Source organism: Alligator mississippiensis, chromosome 2 (genome assembly GCF_030867095.1).
Source record: "Alligator mississippiensis isolate rAllMis1 chromosome 2, rAllMis1, whole genome shotgun sequence".
NCBI classification, from domain to species: domain Eukaryota; kingdom Metazoa; phylum Chordata; order Crocodylia; family Alligatoridae; genus Alligator; species Alligator mississippiensis.
The window spans coordinates 180,818,120-180,840,467 of record NC_081825.1 but is presented as its reverse complement, the minus strand read 5'-3'; the positions used below and the strand labels follow the sequence as shown (position 1 = coordinate 180,840,467).

Below are 22,348 nucleotides of genomic sequence, written 5' to 3'. Positions count from 1 at the left end.
ACACTGCAGAAATTAAATCCAAGCTCCAACCCAACCTGCACTAGGCAGCTGGGGCAGCTCATTCCAGAGAAGATAGAACATTGCATGCAAGGGTCTGTAATCACTGAACTGTACTTGAATATTAAAGTACAAACCATATATATGGTCTTTTGCTTTGGGAAAATTAATAACTTACACTTTAAACAATCTTCTCTCTCAAAGGGGTACCCAACAGTTCCAATATCAATAAACAATGGCAAATGGATGACAGTAGCCAAAGAAGAGAAAGCGCACATCCCTCAGTGCATATCATTATTTAAATAAAACAAGTGAGAAAGGATACCAGAAAGAAAATACTAAAGCACTCATTTCAAAATCCATAATGGATCATAAATAATTTAACAAAATTATATCATTACTACAATTAAAATAGAAATGGACAAAGTTGCCTTACCATCCAAATCTTGGTTCCGGTAGAAAGTCTGCCATGTTCAGCGAACATCCATCCATGGTAGGAAAGAAGCATCTTTAGCGAGTAGCGCATTGTGATAATGAGGGCCACCCACAGGCCTGTGCCAAAAAGTATCCCACTCACAATGTTCTGTGTTTGGTTGGACATATAACCACTATTTAAAATAGAAGCCATTTTATGCCAATTAGCATCACAAGAGAGAACAATTCTAATATGAACCCTACTCATTTCCAATGATTACTCTTACTATTAAGATCTATTTTGAGATCAAGTAATCCTTCAACAAATTGCTGGTAGAATCATAAGATTTTCAGGTACATTGAAGTCACTTTTACATAAAACAGTTTGAGAACTTCACTCTAACTATTTGTGCACATCACAAAATTATGACATTGCTTGCCTCTAAAATATAGAGCCCAAGCACTAAAAGAGAAGGGATAGTGAAGGTCTGGAGTACCTTCTTCACAAGAGTAGATTACTGAAAGGTACAGCAAACCAGGAATTTGCGTGCACTGGCAAAGCTTGTATGCAGAAAGCTTACCTCATGCCTGCCCGTTCTTTGCCTGCTTATGAGCTTTTGCTATTCTCATGCAAAGAACATTGGATAAACAATATTAGAAAGGGCGCTTCAGTGCCTGTGTATCAAATAAATGGAATACATAAAACAACAATAATAAGTCACATCTGATACAGAAATAAGGTAGGAGTTATGTCCTTTTGCTAAATACATAGTATTAAATCTGCTCCAGTACACACATTCCCAGCCACATTTCAAATATCTGGTCTTCTGAAAGCACTTAAAGTTACCTATCCAATTTAGCAGAATGTAAACAAGGAACTTGCAAAGGCAAAACAAGGGTAAATGCCTAACATGAAGAGCACACACCAACTGCTGAAGCTTCCTTAGCCTGACAAAGGGTTTTTGAACCCAAAAGCTTGCTTAATAACTATTCTCCAACCATTTGGGTTGGTCTAATAAAAGATTCACCCAAGGAACCTTGTCTAACATACTATCAAGCATTCTCAGTATCTTAGGCTCATAGCATTATAGGAAAGTAGGGCTGGAAGAGGACTGATGAGGTCACATAAGTCCAGCCCTCTGCTCAAGACAGGATCATTTCTGCCTAAATCATCCCAGCCACGTGTCTATCTAGGCAGCTCTTGTGGAATTGCCCACCCCAGAAATGTTCAGCTTCTCTAAGTAGCCTGTTCCTATGCTTAACCATCCTCATAGTTAGGGCCTGGTTTAAAAACCACAATTTCACATTTTTTGTGAAAATCATGAAATTAAGTGATTTGTCATGAAAAATGTGATTTGCAACGAAATGCCGTGATATGGCCATTTGTTGGGGAGTTCCCCAGCAAGCAGCCATATCATGGCATTTCACTGCAACAAGATGGCTCCTGCAGGCTGAGGAAAGCATTTCCCAGGGAGCAGCAACAGCTTAGCAACCCAGGGAAGGGGGGGGGAAGGTGTCCCAAAAAGGACAGGGAGAAGAATGGGTAGGGGAGGGGCTATTTGCTCCTCTGGGCAGGAAAACTGGGGCATGGGAGGGGGTTGGAGGTGCCTAGGGGCTACCTGGGCAGACAGCCCTGACACCAGGTAGGAGAGAAGCTGTTTAAACCAGACCCTACTCACAGGGTGCCTATACATGAGCAGCAAGGCTGCTTCAATGTGCTGTAATAAATAAGCTTTAGTTAAAGTGCCCCCACCACCATTTTTCAGCATGGGGACACTGATACATGAGATGCTCCAGGCACTTTACTTAAAGCTGCTCTTGTACCAGCTCTAATTAAAGGACACCCCACCCCCCCGTACATGTATAAACGCCCTTAGTTAGAAAAGTACTTAAACTCCAACCTAAAAATTTCCTTTGCTGAAGTTTGAGACCATTGCTCCTAATCCTGTCCCCTAGTCATGGAGAAAAAGCTAATCTCCATTCTCCCTAGCATCAGCCTTCAGGTATTAGAAGACTGTTATCAAATTCCTTCCTTAGCTGTCTCTTCTCTGGGATCATTTTAATCCTAGTTTTTTCAGCCTTTCCTCATAAATCACACTTCCAAGGCCTCTAAGCATCTGTATTACTCCAGGGGACTTTGCTCAGTGTATTCACATAAAGTTGTTATTGTTTATTTCTATGCAGCTCTACCTAATAGAATAAACTGAAAAAGGGGCTTAAGAGTCAATTTCTACAATATAAATGGAAGCATGGCAATAGCATGTCTAACGGTGTTTAATATACATCACACACAAGCAATCTCCCAATATGCACATCACTCTTCAGCTACGGACATGCCTTCACCTGTATTTTTTTCTTAAAAATGACTGAATTTAACACATGTGATAATAACTTTTAACAGCCTAAGTCTAGACCATGCACATGGCCGGAAGAATTGTACAAACTTCTTTGTATATCCTCTAATCATTCACTCTTATTCTGATAGTCACATCATCTACTGTTGTTGTTCCTGGTGAAGAAGAACTTTCTAATCATGTCTTCCCTCAAGAAATACTAATAAAAGGATGTAGTAATACCAGCATGGTAATTTGCATATTACAGTCAGCCTGCTAAGTCAGCAGAGTTCAATGGAGAACAACAAAAATGCTCTCCTATACCAACCTCCTAAGCCCTGTGGGCATGGACCAGGGGTGAAGGAGATGGCACTAATGAATCAGGCAGTTGCCAGCCGTGAATCTGCATGCAAGTGGCAGCAGCCTGGTGGTTGTCTTGCACCTGGGTTGAGATAGAGTTGCAATTTGGCAGTAGCTACCATGACTGGGCAGTCCTACTCAGGATCCCCTCTGCTCACCCAACATGTGGAAGGGGTTAGAAAAGGTGCCCTAAACTTGGGCTGTCTTATCTGTTCCTGGCTGGATAATGTGTTTAGTGGGATCACTCAGCGGTCAAAAACAACATAAGAATGATTTTTGCAACATGGAATGTTTGCACTTTGATGGGTAACTAAGATAACGAGCAACCAGAAAGAAGACCTGCCGTTCGTCTCCAGGAAACTAGCAAAATACAACATCAACACTGTAGTTCTGAGTGAGACAAAGTGACTGGATGAGGGCCAGCTGAGGCAAGAAGGTGGAGGCTACACATTCTTCTGGAAAGGGAAACTGGCCTACGACAGATGTGTTTATGGTGTTGGTTTTACCATCAAGAATCAGCCCATCAGCCAACATACAGAGCTCCCTGTGGGCATTAATGAACATCTTATGACTCTTTGTCTTAAGCGCAGCAACAACCAATACACGACAGTCATTAGCACATATACATCAGCATTGGCTTGATGCTGACAATGATGTCAAAGAACAGTTCTATTCCAACATTGACTATATTCTGACTAATACTTGCAAGGAGGATAAGATCATTCTCCTTGGTGACTTCAATGCCACAGTTGGACGTAACCTGGAACTATGGAGTGGCATCACTGGGAAAGAAGGAGTAGAGAAAGCCAACTCTAATGGCATCCTTCTCCTGAGCAAACATGTGAAGCACAATCCTGTTATCACAAACACCATCTTCGTCCAGTTTTAGGCTCCACAATTCAAAAACGACGTGGAGAAGCTTGAGAGAGTCCAGAGGAGAGCCACGTGCATGATAAGAGGTCAGGAAAATAGACCTTAGGATGAGAGGCTGAGAGCTATGGGACTCTTCAGCCTGGAAAAGTGCAGGCTCAGGGGTGAACTGGTGGCCACCTATAAGTTTATCAGGGGTACTCATCAGGATCTGGGGGAACGTCTGTTCACCAGAGTGCCCCAAAGGATGACAAGATCAACCGGTCACAAACTCCTCCGTGATCATTTCGGGCTGGACATAGGGAAGAACTTTACTGTCCGAGTGCCCAAGGTTTGGAATAGACTGCCACCGGAGGTAGTTCAAGCACCTATCTTGAACACCTTCAAGAGACATTTGGATGTCCATCTTGCTGGGATCCTATGACCCCTGCTGACTTCCTGCCCTTTGGGCATGGGGTTGGACTTGATGATCTTCCGAGGTCCCTTCCAGTCCTAATGTCTATGAAATCTATGAAATTTTCACACACAATGACACACACAAGAACACACGGAGACACCTTCACTGTAAGCACTGGAACCTCCTTGACTATGTTATTGTTAGAGCCCATGACTGAATGGATGTCCATATTATACAAGCCATGAGAGGAACTGATGATTGCTGCAAGGTTCACTGTCTTGTCAGATCCTTTATGAACATCCGGCCAGCTAGAAACATCAAAAACAGCCAAAAGCAATGCAAAGGACTCTCAACATCAGATTTCTTCAGGACAATCTGTAGTGCAAATGACATGTTCTTTATTGTCTGTCAGGTCCAAAAAAAGCGTTGGGAACACCAGGACCTATATGTGGCCTTCATTGACCTCACTAAACCCTTTGATTCTGTCTATCACGAAGATCTGTGGAAAGTACTGGCCTGATTTGGATGTCCTGAGAAGTACATCATGGTCCCAAGACTTCTTCACCACTGGATGTCTGAAATTGTCCTATGCAATGGATTGGAGACAGATCCATTTGTCATCTGAGCTGCGGTCAAGCTAGGATGGGTCATCACCCCAACTCTGTTCTCCATTTTTCTGACAGTCATCCTGGTTCTCATTAAGGACCTCTTTCCTTCTGGAATTGACACAGAATTCCAAAAGATGAAGGGCTCTTCATTCCAGGATGTTTTCAGTCAAAGACCAAAGTACTCAAAACCAAGGTTCCCTCCAAGCTGTGTGCGTGCGCAGCTGCACACAATTTAAAAACATGTTGTGCACAAACTTATTAATAACATGCACTCGCCCAGATAGGAGCTGGGCTGCGGCTTCCCCAAGAGGAGCTGGGCAACGAGCTGAGCACGGCAGAGGCACTGGGGCCGGCGCAGGACACTTACCAGAGGTAAGCTCAGGTAGTGGCTCCTCCCCAAGGCCATGTGCTACCAGAGACGAGGTGGGGCTGGGAGCTGGTGCTGGGGAACTACTTCACTTCCCAGCCCCAACGCCATGTGCCTCCTTGCTCCCAGAGGCATGGCAAGATGGAGCTGGCGTGGGCTCCGCCTGTGCCAGGAAACTGCTCTGCTCCCCAGCCCCGACACCACATGCCTCCATGTTCCCGGAGGCAAGGCGGAGGCTGGTGGGGGCTCTACTGGCACTGGGAAGCTGCTCTGCTCCCCAGCCTCGACGCCATGCACTTTCTTGCTCCTAGAGGCGAGGTGAGGTGGGGGCTGGGGCCAGGAAACTGCTCCGCTCCTGGAGGCAATGATGGGGCTGAGGCTGGGGGCTGGCGCAGGCTCTTCCGGAGCCATTTCCCCAGCCCATGCCATGTGTCTCCTTGCTTCCAGAGGAGAGGCAGGGACTGGGGCTGGGAAACTGCTCCACTCTCAGAGGCAATGTGGGGGCTGGGGTTGGGGGCTGGCGTGGGTTCCGCTGGCACCCGGAATCTACTACACTCTCCAGCCCACACCATGTACCTCCTCGCTCCCAAAGGCAAGGCAGGGGCTGGGACTGGGAAACTGCTCCGCTCCCCAGCCCACCCCACATGCCTCCTTGCTCCCAGAGGCGAGGCGGGGGCTGGTGCCAGTTTTTTAGCCATTTAGCTACTTTTTAGCCATTTAGTGGTTTGTCTTTATTGTCACTAGTTTATGCATTTGAATTTAAACGTATTAAACAGAAAAAGAAGTTGCAAATGGTGTTGTTTTTGTTATAAGCATCCTAAGCTGTGTAATCTTGGAGTTTGGGGGTGCTGGTTATAGCTTTGTTGTTCTAAGGGCATAGGCAGACAAGGTGCTTTGGGTAAATTAGCTGTTAGCTGCTTTTTCTATCATTCTGGAATTTCTGGAAATTAGACTATTTGAAATACCACTTGAAACACAAGATTACACAGATTCTGTGATGAAACTAGGCAGCCAAAAGCAGAGGAATCCTGAAAAGTTTATTTTCTGAAACATACGAGACATGGGAAAATGGGACAGAACTGTCTGAAAGGAAGCGATCAAATGTCCACAAAGTCAAAATCTTAATTGATAATGTTCTCCCCGCAGTGGAGTTAAATTTATCAATGCTATCAGTGCAGGAAATCCAGTCATGTTGGCAAATATGTTAAAATTCCTGAAAGCTGGAGAAGTAAGAATTATGCATTTGAATTTATTGGCTGCATAAATTCTGTAATTCATCAGGAAGCACTGAATGAAATGTGTACGATCGCCATTCCACATTTTGATAGCTGACGAGAGCACAGATATCTCTGTTACAGAATTAACATTTTGCTATCTAAAATTCTGAACTATGGATGATTTCACTCATCAGACCAGGTTTCCTGGAATTTAAAAGCTGACAGCTTGTGATAGCTCTGCTATTGTAGTAGCAATTAGGCAATTTTATGCTGACAGCAACTTAGATATGCAAAAGATGGTAACGTTCACCTCCGATGGTGCTTCAGTAACGCTTGGAAAGCACAATGGTATGGCTGCCGTACTTTGCCAGTCTATTCCACATCTGCTCAAGCAGCACCGCGTGGCACACTGTGAAGACTTGGGGATTGATGATGCTTGGAAAGACGTACTTTGATGAGGCGCGTTGAAACTTCACTACGGACCATATACACACTTCTTAGCAGGTCTTCTGTAAAAAAATCTAAGTTTGAAGAACTATCTAAGGCTGCTAAGCGCAAAACAGTTTCATTTAGGTCACTGAATGCGGTCAGATGGTTCTCTAGACATTTTGCTGTTAGTGCCGTGATGAAGAATTATACTGTGTTGATGGACTACTGTGCACAACAAGGGGCTGAAGACAATGGCCCAATTCACAAATACTGCTTGGACAAACTGCGGGAACCAGAGCATCAAGTTGCACTGGCTATACTAAATGTCTTAGGTGAACTGGCTGAGTTGTGCAGAATGCTTCAATGAATTTCACTAACAACAGTAGAAGCATTTCAGTTTGCCAAAGCTAGAATTGCCATCTTCATTTGCAGTATCTTAGTGAGACTGTACATTTTTCTGAAGACGTTCAAACCTTGCTGTCATCATTTGAATTACTTGTTGACATCTGTGCCACTTTCCAGGCATCTAGTGCAGATTGTGAGAGACAGTTTAGCCTCATGAACACAATAAAAACAAAGTCTAGAAATCATTTACAAATTGATAATCTGGATAAGCTGATGCAAATTAAACTTCATTAAGCCTCAGGAAAGACTGTTAAACTGGACACTGGACATTCTGTTTGGGAAACAGAAAGAGGTAGACGGTAGTCACTCGGGTAAATAAAGGTTACAGTATCATTCATCTTTTGCTGTTATACTGTGTTATACTGTGGGGCAGACCGAAGCAGCTCACGCAAAAAGGGGGAGGTGGGACCAATTTGTGAACGGACCGAAGCAGCACGCTCACGGACTGAAGCAGCACGCCTCACGGACCACTACAACTTGGAGGGAACATTGCTCAAAACAACCATCCTTGACCTTCAATACACCGACAACTGCACCATTCTTGTGCACACTGAGGAAAACCTCCAGATAGTGATGGATCTTTTTAGAGAAGCCTAGCAAACTTTGGGCCCCTCTCTCAACATTGAGATGACTAAAATTCTCTATCAGCCTGCCCAGGGCCATGAATGTGACCCCCTCCCCTCAAATTACCATCAAAGGAAAGACCATGTAGCTGAGAACATCCTCTACCTTGGTAGCTACCTCTCTCAGAGAGGGAACATCGATGAGGAGATCCAACACAGGATCTGGTAGACAAATTCCTCCTTTAGGAAACTGCTTTGATGTGTCTTTACTCATCATGATCTCCAGAAAGACACCAAGATCCAGGTCTACGATGTAGTCATCATCCCCACTCTCTTCTATGGGTGTGAAACATGGATGACCTACTGTCATCTCAAGAGCCCAGAGAGGTATCATCAACGATGCCTCTGGAAAATCCTCTGCATCAAATGGGAAGATTACCACACAAACACCAGCATCCTTGATGAAGCCAATGTTACCAGTTTTGAGAAAGTGATCCACAAGCACCAATTTCACTGGACTGGACCTTTCTATGCAGATACCAGACTCTCAAGTCCCAAAACAAGTGTTCTACGCTCAGCTCAGTAATGACATGAGATATTACAGTAGCCACAGGAAATGCTACAAAAAAGATTTTGGAGGCATATTTCAAGAAAACAGATGCTGGCATCAAGAGCTGGGAGGGGCTGGTTGCTGACTGACTTCAGTGGTGCCACAACTTCAACCAAAAGGCAGCCCATTTTGAGGTAAAGTATCTTGCTCTTGAAGCAAAGAAGAGAATGGAGGAAGGAGTAGGAAAGAAATCCTAGCCTATGGCCCCTGTGGAAAGATCTGCAGTTTCTGAATTGTTCCCTTAAGTCAACTCTAGACCCAACAAATGAGCTATGGTAGAGATCATCCTTGAATCAAAGAATTGCCAAGGATGATTTATGAGGAAAGGCTGAAAGAACTAGGATTAAAATGAATACTTTCATGTCTGCATACCATAGCGTTATGACAAAATAGGTAGTGGTTTGTCTTAAAACAACTAAGAATAAAATTAATCCATAAGAGGGAATATGAAAGGCATTGGTATACTTACGTTGTATCAAGAGTTTGGTTGATTTTAGAGATTATTCCTAAGGAAGGATCAATTTTGGCATACATTGTTGACATCACGCCCACCACTACAATAAGCCAACTGGATGGACTAGCAGGATACACACCAGTAATAATCCCATTCTGGAAAGACAAAAGCCCTCACTTAATTCTTCCATGCCAAAGTAATTTATTTCACATTACCAAGCAAAGCCTAAATACAATTTTATTGATTCAAGCAGCCTCATTCAAGCGGGCTGTGAGTGGCTGCAGCAGGGAGCGCTGGCCACGGGGCAGGAGGGGGGGGGGGGGGGGGGCACTTTTCCCCATGCTCAGCACCAGCTCGTTCCCTGCCCATGGTCCTCCCCTGACCTTCCCCACCCCCTTCTTACCTAAGTTTCCCGTGCCAGTGCAGCCATGAGGAGCCACATGGTCCCAGGCCAGAAGCCCCTGTGTGGGGCTTTTGGCTGCCGGAGCTTCTCCTGGGTCCTACTGCCCCTGGCTCCTGTCATCTTTGACAGGAAGCAAGGACAGATAAATATTAATTTTCTAAATTTTTTTAGGGGCCCTGTGGGCTGGACAGAATGGCCTAGTGGGCCAGATCCGGCCTGCAGACTGTATTTTGCACCCCCCACCCCCGTAATGGGCCAAGAAGTGCCTCACTTCAGCCTTCACACAGATATTGTCTCCACAAAACATCCTTCAGTGTCAAATTCTTCACTTTCCCCTTAGCATTTTCACTAAAACATTCAGCGTAAAGATGTTTTCCATATGTACTTCAACATTTAGTTTTAACCTATTTAAAATACCAAACAGATCCAGGATTATGTGAACAAACCTACAGAATTTCAGTACCTTGAATCTGATGAACTTTTTCTTCCAGGAATGAAGACCAGAGAGATAGACCTGCTTGAGAGCCTCATGGCTCATTCGCAGGTCAATCCCATCTGGAGTTACTGTAAACTGAAATGCTACTGCTTGATGGGCTTCTGCCATTTTCAGAGTGTCCTGCCAAAGAAATAAATATTAAAAATAGTAAATTTATATATTCACATTCTGTATTCTAAAGGAACTATTAACTTGGAAGCTATTCCATTTTCAGCAAAATATCTCTTACTCCGTTTTAAAAAAAATATTTTTTTTTCTGAAATATCCTGGAAAGTGATGCCTATAATATGGTCTCGTTTCTCTTCCATGTGAACAATTTCAGACTTGTACTGTAAGGGAGCTTATACTAGATCATCTAACAGACCCCTTCTGTATGATATTCCCACATATAAATAAATCATCTTTTGGGAATACAGTGAAGGAAATGCTATACCATATGTGAGAGGTCTCCAAAAAAAGGAAACCAGGACAGGATATGTAAAACTGCAACAAGGTTAATGGCTCATAGTATGAACAAGCCTCCTTCTGTCTGTGACAGACAATAACAACCATGTTACCATCAATTTAGTGAGCCATGACCTGACCTTCCCCCTTTAAAGGCTGCTAGGTTACAGTGATCGGATCTTCAATTATAATGCATAATCTTCTCAGTCAGAATTCTGTCCTGCTAAATAGCGTTAAACTCCACCCAGCCTTGTTTACAAGGGCTTTAATTTGCTTCAGGTAAGGTCGTTAGAGTTCCTAGAGGTGCAACGTATGAAAAAGGGTTTCAAGGAGACTGAAAGGTGTGGTAAGAACGTGCAAAGTGATGATTGTATTTAAACTGAAACTTGGGGCACCTATACGTGTGCTGGGGGGCTGGGAAGAGAAGAGGAGGGAGGCATTTTAATTAAAGTAGCTCTCGGAAGCCACTCCAATTAAAATGCCCGAGTGTCTCGTGTATTCAGCATCCCATGTTTCAAAATGGTGGTGGGGTCACTTTAACTAAAGCTTATTTGATGAGCTTTAGTTAAAGCACCCCTGCTGCCATTTTGAAACACAGGGACACTGAATACACAAGACGCTGCAGCACACTAGGATGTCCTGATTAAATTAAATCTGGTCTGACGCGTTCTAATCAGAGCATGTGTAAAAGTGCCCTTGGATACCATTTCTGGAAGAAATTGCAGATCTGATTGCTGCATCAACTTATTTTTCTAAAACCCAGCATAAAGATGGGTCAGTCCTGCAGCAAGAAGCCCAATTTGATAGCTGCCATAAGGAAAATGATCTTCCTTGTAAGAATGTTAAGCTCACAGAAGCTGAGTAGTTCAAGAGTGGCTTTAATCAGCTTTGTCAGGCTCACATTAATACATTACCACCCAAGGGACATTAAACTGGACAAGGTTTGGAGGAGTATTAAAAAGATTAACACTCAATGAACTTTATGATAAAAGGACAAATGAAATATTTGCATATTGTGACATACTCGGTGGTAGACTAAATATACCTAGACAAGCTTTAAATTCAAAGGCTCTCTGAAGCACTGAAAGAAGGTCAATGGTAGTATACTTTTTATTCCAGCAGGATGTAGGGGCAGAGACTTACACAGAGCCTGTCTTTCACTCTGTCCCACTAACGCTTCTCTAAAAGATGGAAAAAACTCTCTCAGACAGCTCAAGTCCTTTCCCATGTATACCCAACTTGGTTGTGTACACAAGGAGAAGTGATTTTTCAAGATAAAGGGCACAGTGGATAACTGCAGGAGCCAAACCATATCAATAGCGTTAACCACGGTTCCCTGAGAAGTGGGCTGCAGAGGAATGGAAATTTGTACTAAAAAAAAAAAAAAGCGAGATTCACATTTGGGTTGGAAACATAATGTGTCTATATGCTCCTCTGAAATGCCCCATCTTATTTACGTCACTCATTTTTTCCAGTAAGGCACATCTTTATATAACTATCTAGAAACCTGCTTGTGCTTACCTCTAATTTACAAAGACAGGGCAGAGATGCACCTCATAAAAATCACTGAATTGGAGATGCATGGATAAGACAAAACCCACTTCATCAAAGCCATGGAAGGATATGCACATAGCATACATCTTTGATTCAGTCTGTCTGTAAAGGTATGTCTCTACCCTGCCTCCTGCCTGACTTCAGACTAAGGGCCTCATTGCATGAAACACTTAGCACATGTTTTATTTAGATCACAGTAAGAATTACTGTGCTGCATTAAAAAGTCAGAACATGTTCTGAGTAGTCATATGCTAATACTGACTATGATCTTTCAGCCCACATCTTTATATGCAGCTATGCTGCTGGTGGGCAGGCGGAGAAGGAGCTAAGCCAAGGAGTCTTGAACAGGTTCTGGTGAGGTCCTGGGGCTGAGACTGACAATCAGCTAATTGTCAGTCTCAGCCCTGGGACTTGCATGGGAGTTTCAAATAGGCTCCAGTCCCCAAGCACCTGCAGGATCCAGCAGGAGGGGTGGCACTTTCTCCCAGGCTCATTTCCATTTTTCTCCACCACCTGCCACCAAATTGCTCTTATTATCTCTGTGGAACGGTCAGATGATAGCAGAATGCATGCAACTTCACATGATCTGGAGATACTTCTGTGAAAAGTTCTAATTTTGCTATAATACAAGTACACTTAGCACATGTTTTCCTGCTTGTATGCACTGACAATTGTGCTTTAAGTGCAGGCTAAATACCTCTCTGTTTAACAAAGGCACTATTATCTGTACTCATACATTTGTTAAGAGCCTGTTTATAGATTACACAGAAATTAAGTCCAACCCACATATTCTGGTAGGGGCAATGGTCATTCTGGAGTCTCCTATACATGGTATGTTATGAATTCAGCTACACTGAATCCATTTAAAAATAATTGTTAAAAAAGTGGTGCCTGTTCAGACAGATGACAATGACGTGTAAAACACAAACCACTTCCTCATATACAAGTCAGCATCGCACATACTTTATATTCCATCTTTTCCTGCTAGAACACAATATTGTCAAACACAAGCTACCAATATGGCACTAGCTTAAACATGAAATTTAAAAAAACATTTAATTGAAATGATTTTTATTTCCCTCTGGCTTTTGGAGCTTGAAAGCTTGCATTCATATTTATTTTTGCAACCTTGAAGGCTAGAACCCTGCCTAACTTTCCCTCCTTCCCTCAGGATTGATGCACTTGGATGACTCCAGCCAGTTCTAGGGCTTATATGATTGCACACTCCAAGACTCTCAATAAAACTGAGAAAACTGGCAAGAGAAAATAATGTGGAGGCAACAGATTTTACTAAGGGTGATAAGGAAATAATTCAGATGACATACAGCCACACATACACTTGCACACATATAATTGTACTAGATAAGTAAAGGATTTATAAATACATTCCATTTTACTTTTGCTTAAATTAAAGTGTCAGCCTATGAGGCTGGTATCAAGTTTCTTCTCCTACAAGGACGGACTTGTTGTCCAGTTCACTCACACAGCGAATTTTTATCATGTTAGAAATATACTTAGCCGCAGAATAGTTTTTTTAGATAACATCCATTATATTAAACTGGTTTCCTTGGGACAAGGGAGGAGGGTTTATAACCTCTTTAAAGCTAGGCAGAAGACATCTTGCAGACTAATTTATATAGCTAGAAGGAAAGGTTGTCCTGAAATCCTTTTATATATGCCTTCTCATTGACCAATGTCAAGTAACTGCAAACCGCTCAGCATCAACTATGAAAAACAAATTAGTTTAAAAGTTTAATCTTAATATCAAAGGGTTATATAAGGCATTTAATAGAATTGTCTCTAGCAAGTATCTATATGTTTCCACATGAGAAATCCCCTAATATCTATTCCACCCGTAAGTAAAGACTGGATTAATTAAAAAGAAAAACAAATCAAAATAAAACCCCAAAGAAAGACACTGATGCAGTCAGAATCACCACTGGCAAGTGTAAATGAGTTCTGAAAATGAGGAAAATCTACTGCCTGGATTAGCAGGCACATAGAAAATCTAATAGCAATGGTTTTCTTTCACTGCTCCTTCCCTACACAAAGAAATACAGCCTTTCAGATAGAATTGTGGCTCTTATTTTGAGTTTTCAGAATAAAAAACCCCCAAAATTCTCCTTCCCTTTTCAACAGTTTTCTTTTCACCCCTTAAAAGCCACTTCAATAAGGATCTGGTCTGTATTTCCCTCCTCCACATTCTTGAGGCTATCACGTGTTTGCCAGACAAAGTAGGTGAAAGGGGACAGGCCAACTGAGCATGCCTCTGATTTATATCAACTTGATTTGTGTTAAGTAACACAGAAACCACTTCAGTCATTCAGACCAAAAGGAAACAACTCATTTTAGCTGCAGACATCCTAGGCTAGGTACGGACATTCAAAAACCCTGAGGTGGAATCAATTTTAAGTTGCACGGTTTTCTGCAAGTGGAGTGGTTTAGATGGGTAGCAAGCAGAACACATAGAAAGGATGTGGACAAATTGAAGAGAGTCTAGCAGAGGGCAACAAAAATGGTAAAGAGAGCTGGGGCACATGACTTCTGAGGAAAGACTGAGGGAACTGGGTTTATTTAGTATAGAGAAGGGAAGACTAAGGGGGTAATTAATATGAAGGGAGGTTCGAAAGAGGATGGATCTGGACTGTTCTCGGTGGTGGCAGATGACAGAACAAGGAGCAATGGTCTCAAGTTACAGGAAGGGCAGTTTAGATTAGAAATTTGGAAGATGTGGGGATGTGTATGGATAGAGAGATCAGAACCCCTCCATCCCACCTCAGTTAAATCTTACTGTAAAGTCCGCTTCATATGCTATCTTCACAGCTTTTGGACATTTACGTTACCATGACCAAGGCTTAATAATTAACTTGATATACCCATGACCCGAAGACCCTACGATTTTACGATGTTAAATGTTTCACTTTTGATATCAAAACACATCATGCCAAACAATATAGGAAATCAGTGTCTCAGCTCTGGGAAATCTGGCATCATGATTCCCCAACACAGGTTTGTTACAGGATCGCCATTCACTTAAACAAGTGAATAAAAAAAAGTCAGCTGGGGGTGGTAATGGATGTTTAAACAGGCTTGCAGGACACAGTGAAATAATTACTGCAAATACTTGAAAAAACACCAGGACCACGGCAAGGTGAAAAGATTTAGTGCAATTTAAAATATTGCAGACATGTTGTGTACTATTTGGCATTTGCCACCAGGACTATGTGGAAAATTTGGGGAAATGTTTTTGTGGGCCACCCTTTTATATATTCAAAGCCTTCACAATGATGTCTGGAATGAATAGGGAGAATACAACGGCTCTTGAAGGTTGGTCATCTTTCCTTTTTTACCAAAAAGGAGGTACTTTCCCCTTAACAAAATGTCCAGGCACTTCCTATCCCTGTACTCGTTTTAGCTGCTTGTTTCCCACCCACAGTCTGACTCATCTGCTACATATTCTTTTTCTGGTTCTGATTTCCTCTGCTGAAGCATGGCACTGCCACTTCCCCCATAGACAGGAGACTGAGCCATAGACAGGAGACTGAGCCTCAATCTGAGAAAAGTGCATTTTTAAGCAAACTATTCCAGGGGTCTGATTCCTTTTCCTGCAGTGGAAGCAAGCAAGTAAATGCTGAGCAGAAAAACCAAAGTGAAATGCACATTTCAAAGATACAGAAATCCAAGACAGCTGTAACCACCATTGTTACCACCTGCAAGTCAGGCAATGGCCTAATTTTAACATTATTTTAATAACTAGGTGTAGGTCATTATGAAAAGTGTTCATAGTTACCACTCAAATGGCAAAGGATAAGAAAGTACACAAAATGAAAGTTTTTCCCTCCCTCTCCCACTATGGTCTTTGAAATAAAGAGAAAAAGACTAAGAGAAAAAAAGAAAGAACCACAAACATGATAAGATAACACCACAGAGTAGGCTTTCATACATTAGAGACCCAAAATACACTTGTAACTGGTCTACTAAACACTCACTCAGACAGCAAACAACAACAGAGAAAAAGGTGAGAAGAAATCAGATACTACTGGTACAATGCTTAGAGATTTTCAATGGCAGAAGGGGAAAGGGGAAATCAATAAATAGGACATGAAATCCAATTTGACTTAAAAGCTGATTATTCTCTCATCTCACTAAGTCACAATAAACTTTCCATTTGATGTTAGCCATCTTGAACCAAAGGTCTTGGGAAACTGCAATTGTCTCAGAACCTCTGACTATTCTGAAACAGCTGAATTTCTGAAGGAAAAAACCCACAAGAGCAAAATCTTTATTTAATAAACATACACAGAAATAAGAGATACTCCACAAATGGATGTAAATTAATAAACCATAGGTGGTTGTCACAAGAGCTGCTAAAAGCATTTTCAACAATTGTTAAACTCCAGGCTCTTCAAGACATTTGACTAGATTATATTCCTAATCCAGCTATTTCTTCAAAGCAGTTAAATAAATATAATCTTTCAAGGGTCAAGGACTGTTCAGCTATGAGGAAAATAAATCCCTAAATAAACTTTAATTTTTTTGTTTTCCCGTTTAGAAGTCATACGAAAACGATGTGTTCCCACTGAAACTCATTGGCACTCTACAGAGCTGACAGTTTTGCCATTAGGCTAAACCAGGGGATGTCAACCAAGGGTAGGCTTACCCTTGTGGGTACTTGGGAAGGCCCCAGGGGGTACGCGGCAGTGGTGCGCAGAAGCAGGGGCACTTGCAGTTTCGCTGCTGTGTGTGGCGGACTCCCCCCAGCTTGTGGATCGGCTGCGGGGGACCCCCCTGCTCGTTGACCATTGACCGGCTGGAGGACTTCCCACTTCTCAAGCAGCCACTGGAAGTACACCAACCAAAAAAGATTGAAAACCCCTGGACTAAGGTATAGTACAGGCCAAATTTTTTAGTGCAGACTTAGTGAAATGTAAGACAGCATCATGCCTCAGGAGTAACACAGATGACACAGAAGTACAAGATCAACCTGTGTTAACTATATTATGTATTTTGGTTCTGTAATTAAAAAGCCACACCACTGTTGTGAGGGCCCTATCATCTAGTTTGCAGACTAACCCAAATAACAATATCAGTAGAAACTGGAGCTTCACCAATTTAAATGGACATTAAACAAACAAAAGAGAATCGTTTCACTAATCACACTCAAAACTGCAAACTACTTTGCTTATCTAGTGCAGCTGAACACACCTATTACATAGCACTTAACAGTATACAGACCTTTTAAAGCACTTGGTAACATTACTGATTAAACCTAACAACTCCTTTGTCTAAGGAGCTACTAACCCTAACAGATGGGAAAACTAAAATGGAAGATTTCTGAAAGAAATTTTTAAAATAAATTTAACTATTAAGAAATTAAGCTTAAAAAACTGATTAGAGAAACCTTTATATTGCAACCAACTAAGAAGTATTATGCCCAAATGTGGTTTCCACAATTTTTCCTAACAGAACCAAAAGTAGTTTTTGAAAGCCAAAACAATTTTCCGAAAAATCCTTATGGCTTTCAACATCTCATATAAACAACTGACCCAAGCAGACTGTAAAATAAAGTTTGAGATTCTACAGATTTAAAGTTTATCAAAGAATGCTAACAGGTTGCACTTCAATTCTTTCCAGATACTTGTTATTGCTGCTTGTAGGTGTAACTTAGTACAGACGTTCAATGTCATCTCCACAAAGTGTACAAATTATGTCATTTAATTCCATGGCAGTTTACTTAACCTAGACTTTCCAGCTGGCAGTGAAACTGCAACAACTAAAGCATAACATACCTAGTGCCTATATTAAAAATGACTCTTTCATATGCAAATCCATTTCACAATCAGTTACACATTTTAGTGGTAAGAGTCTTTTCTATATACCAGGGGCTGTTTCTATACAGCGAGGCTCCTCCTAGCAAAAATGAGCCTTATTCACAGCATCTTCACCTGGATTTATGTTCCATAAATGCCATATGACCTAAATGAGAAGACAGGTGCACACACTCACTGGCTGCTTATGTCATTTATCTGCATTTCAACTTCCAGCTGCTTAAAAAAAAATGAGTCAGTGTTCCGCTCTGCTCTCTCTCCAAATCTTATAAATAGGCTGAAAAGTAAATGCTGAAAGTAAAAAATAAAAAATGTCTTAATTTATTCTTTAAAATAGGGCTTATAATTTATAAGAAAAGTTCACAGGTCTCAAAATAGCCATCTCTCATAGAAACAATTAACCATTTTATTATATAAAAATACAGTACCCTTTACACCAGTGTAAAGAGCTGGCTTTTGTACTAATGATTTTCTTAAACTATAACCATGATTGTGCATCAGTTACTGAGTAGAGCTCATATGTCAGTTTCTGTTTGGGTTTTGCAGAGGATCCAAAATCTATTAATTTGTCTTCTTGGATTTTTTTTTTTTGATGCAAACTAAATGAGAATCAAGTTTATCAAGATGATGGGCAGCAAAGACCAAGAGGGAAGAACCAAGCTGAAGCTGGGATTTCAGGCACAATAGGGTATAGATTAGGGATGGGTAATTATTTTGGCTGGAGGGCCACTTAATGAGTTTGGTGTCCTCTTATGAGACATTTTCTCTTTCTCTCTCCCTGCCTAAACTGTCCCCACATGGCCTGAGGCACAATGTCTGGACCCTGCAGCTTACACTCCTGCTGTGAGTGCCAGAAGCAGAACTGGGTGGCTGCCGGATTCAACTATGGATGCTACCAGCAAGTTCCCAGTGGGGATCAGGGCGGCTGCTCAGGACTGCAACTGTGGACCCAGACAGACGTCCCAATCCCCACCTGGAACCTGCTAACATCCACTGATGATGCCAGCACCCACCCAGTGCATGTGCCAGGAGCTGGTGTAAGATGCGGACAGGGCCAGGATGTGCCCAGCTGCCCAGCACAATGCAGGAGCTGGAGAAACCGACTCCCCACAGACCAGATCCCGTCACTTTGCACTCACCTGTCCATGGGATCATACAGTGTATTCTGGTTTATTAGTCATTGGGATAACTTGCCACAATGGTCTTATTAGTCAGTGTACTGAATCCCTATCAGTGCTACTGGATTAGTACAAAACATTTTAGCTAACTTGTCAGTTGTTAAGGCATAATTAGTCATTTCCACATGTATATATACACACACACATTACATGACAATATAATTTCCTCATGATAATTAGGCAGCATGAAAGGCACTGACTTGTGCCCTCCGTAGCACCCGTCAAGCCAGCTGGTGCTCCCAAAGCTTTGGACATGGTTCAGTTTTACTTGGCTCAACAAGACGCAAACAGACCTAATTCTAGTACATGATGTAATAAAAAAATACTACCATCTCAATTGTGTAATTGTTTTGCAGTGAACCCTCTGAATTTTTCCAGTAAGAAACTATATATTAAGCATTTTTCTGTATAATTGTACAGTTCTCATTTAGCATGCCATATGGCATACAAGTTGCACTTGGATTTTTTCCCCTTATAAACATCAAAAATCACTCTTAACTAATAATTGCTATGACATGCAAAATAGATTTCACAAAGTTGAGAATGAATACCTTCTGATGGATTCCCCTGGAGTGACAAATTAACCAGATTGTACTTTATTCTCATATAACCCAGTGTTCAAGGCACACAGGGAAGACCTAGATTTCAACCAAATGGCAAGGTACCTGCATAAAGTTATTGACTTGAAGTTACATGGACAAGTTAAGATGTTTTAAATTACATTTTATTAACATTCCTGATTTAGGGTTTTCCCTACTCCCTTGCTGAGTTTAAGAACAACTTTTGCACAAATTTGAGTGCAACATGAAGCACTGATTTCAATCTGCCTGCTGGTCCTGACTCACATTTATACTTATTACCGATTCAGACTCCTAACTTACCATTTAAATGTAGCTCATATTGAACTGTTGGTCTGCATGTGTTTGCAAAAGCAGAAGCATAATGCTGACCCAGGCCCCTCACCAACTTTCATTATAAACTTTTTTTCACAAATTAAAATGTGATCTTTCATGTTGGTGACTTTTTAAACATGGTCCTTTATATGAAGTATTAGAGAATATCGCCAGAATGCAAGATGACTTGATTTTAAGACAACTGCCCAATAATTTGTTTCTATACATGGAAAAATTATAAATTTATTATTATTGTCCATTTATAAAATCTAACTATTGGAGGTTAAATTCATCTCCCCAACCACTGCAGCATCTCATGCACCAGTAGGAGGGGAGGCAGTAGACGGAATCAAGAAGCCTGACCCAAATCCTTTGCACACTCCACCACTTGGGGCCCATTCCCCGCACCTCAAAGCTGTGCCTACACTGGGATTCTCTCTAATGTTTTCATCATAATAATACTAATCATTTTAGCTTCCCTGGCGTTACAGTACATTCTCAGTTACCCTATCTCCCTAGGAAAGCCCAAGGCAAATAGCAAATTTAATTTGGATAAGTGAACCGCAAAAAGATCCATGAGAAGTGCAACAGTTTCTCTTCATTTTCATTTTCTTATTGCCTTCCTCATGCTCTACCATCCATTTATGACATGATATGAGGTTCTGGACCTCTTTTCCACTAGTTTGCTAGTCATTGTCGCTAGTCACCAGGACATGTTTAATAGCATAACATCAAAATGTCAGTAACCAGTTTGCTGTGCAGATAATCTAGGGATGCACTGTAATAGTGATGCGTGGCCTAGCAACAGTATATACATACCCACATTTAATTATTTGGAAGGTTAACTGAACACCTCTTGCTGGGCTTCTCAATCAGTGCTAGAAATCTTGTTCTACAACTAGGATGGTCAACCTGTGGCACAGGTGCTACAAGTGACACTAGAAGCCTGTGTGTGTGGCTTGCAGCAGACTAGGGAGGGGCAGACAGACGAGTGCCAGATAGGTAGGATTGGCAGGATTTGATTTTTTTTTATCAATAAACACTGAGTTCACCTGACACTTGCAAACTGATGGAAAAATATTTGTTGGTAATCATCAACAGTTACATAAAGGAGATGTAAAAAAATAAATACATTCCGGGACAGAGGTAAGGAAATCTGGGGCAGGGGGTGCTGCGTGCGTGCAGGCATGAGCACGTGCACATGTACACATGAACACACATGGCAGCTGCTGCAAGAGCTGGGGGTCATGCCAGTAGGGCTGTGCTGGAAGGGGGGTGGAGGGGTGAGGTAGCAGTAGGGAACCTGGTGCTGGTAGCTGCTCACCTCTGCCCAGGTCCCAGCCTGGTGATTGGGAGAGGGGCCAAACTCCCATGAAGCTCAGCCTGGCCTGGCCCCTGAGTGACCATGGCAGGGGCCAAACTTCTGTGGAGGCCAGGCCAAGCTCCATGTGAATTTAACCAAGCACAGTCTTACTTGCACAGTTCTACTGGCATTTCCTGGGAGCCAAGAACTCCCAATACAGCCTTATTGGCACAGACCTAAGCTCCTGTAGCAGCTACTGCATATGCTTGTGTGCACTGAATTGATAAAAATCGAAAAACACCCCTAAGTTGTGCAATCCAAAGAAACTGTCATTCCATAAAAAATCAAAACAAATGCTTAAAAATAAACATTGATTTTAGATGGTGAAATAATAAAAAAATTGAATTCTGCTAAGCCTACAGATAGGGTAGGAAGCAGAAAACTGAGTAGAAGATCAGGCAGGAAGCAGAAAGCAAAGCATCAGCTTGGTCAGGGAACACACAACACAAAGCAGAAAGCTTAGCTTTTCTTAGGGAAAAGAAAAGAGATTGGTGTGAGGCTACTTTGTGGTGCACCAAGAAGCCTGGTTCTCACAGATCCTGTTATAGAACAAGACTTTTCAGTAGATGACATGAAGAAACGCTTGACTCCAAAGCACTTAAAGGGAGATCCACATAGAAAAGACAAAATGTTCTATTAGTTATATATTACAGGGAAGTAACAAGTATTAAAGTTTCCAGGTTAAAAAAAAAAGGTAGCAAGAAACTAAGGCCAGAATCAAGGAAGATGTTTCATTCACCCGTCATATGATTTGTATCCTTGAAAGAGCTGACTTCTAAACAAGCCTGTAAAGACTCCTTATACACTATTATCCACTTAAAAATTCCATTTCAGAGAAGCACTTTGTTTTCCTCACATTCTACTTATCCTTAGTCTTGCCTAATTACCCTACTCAACTTCAGCAAGAATCCTCACTCTAATCAATTTTTGTCACTGCAACTATTTACTGCAAATGACTGAGAAGTTGTCTTTCCAGAAGATTAAGCAAACATACATTGTTGATAGAAACTTTCTGAATCAAAGACAAATGTTTACTTCAGAGAATTGTCTTAAACAAATTTTGCTACAACAGAAACTCAATTAACTACCAATATGCTTTGCCTATCAGATGACTGATGGCATTGTCATGAAGATAGAATAAAAGGAATTCAGATAGAAATAGCAG

General features: G+C 41.7%; 1 protein-coding gene across 2 annotated transcripts in view; it reads right to left on the bottom strand.

The window, feature by feature from the left end:
- The window catches only part of CPT1A (carnitine palmitoyltransferase 1A), a 68,253-nt gene that overhangs the window by 36,399 nt on the left and 9,506 nt on the right, over positions 1-22,348 (bottom strand). For both annotated transcript variants that reach the window (XM_006264856.4, XM_014604203.3), the window contains exons 2-4: positions 9,891-10,043; positions 9,040-9,179; positions 434-605 (exon numbers count right to left, since the gene is read on the bottom strand). In XM_006264856.4, coding sequence (XP_006264918.1) covers positions 434-605; positions 9,040-9,179; positions 9,891-10,031 — 453 coding nt within the window. In that variant the 5' untranslated portion in view covers positions 10,032-10,043. The remainder of the gene's footprint in view (positions 1-433; positions 606-9,039; positions 9,180-9,890; positions 10,044-22,348) is intronic.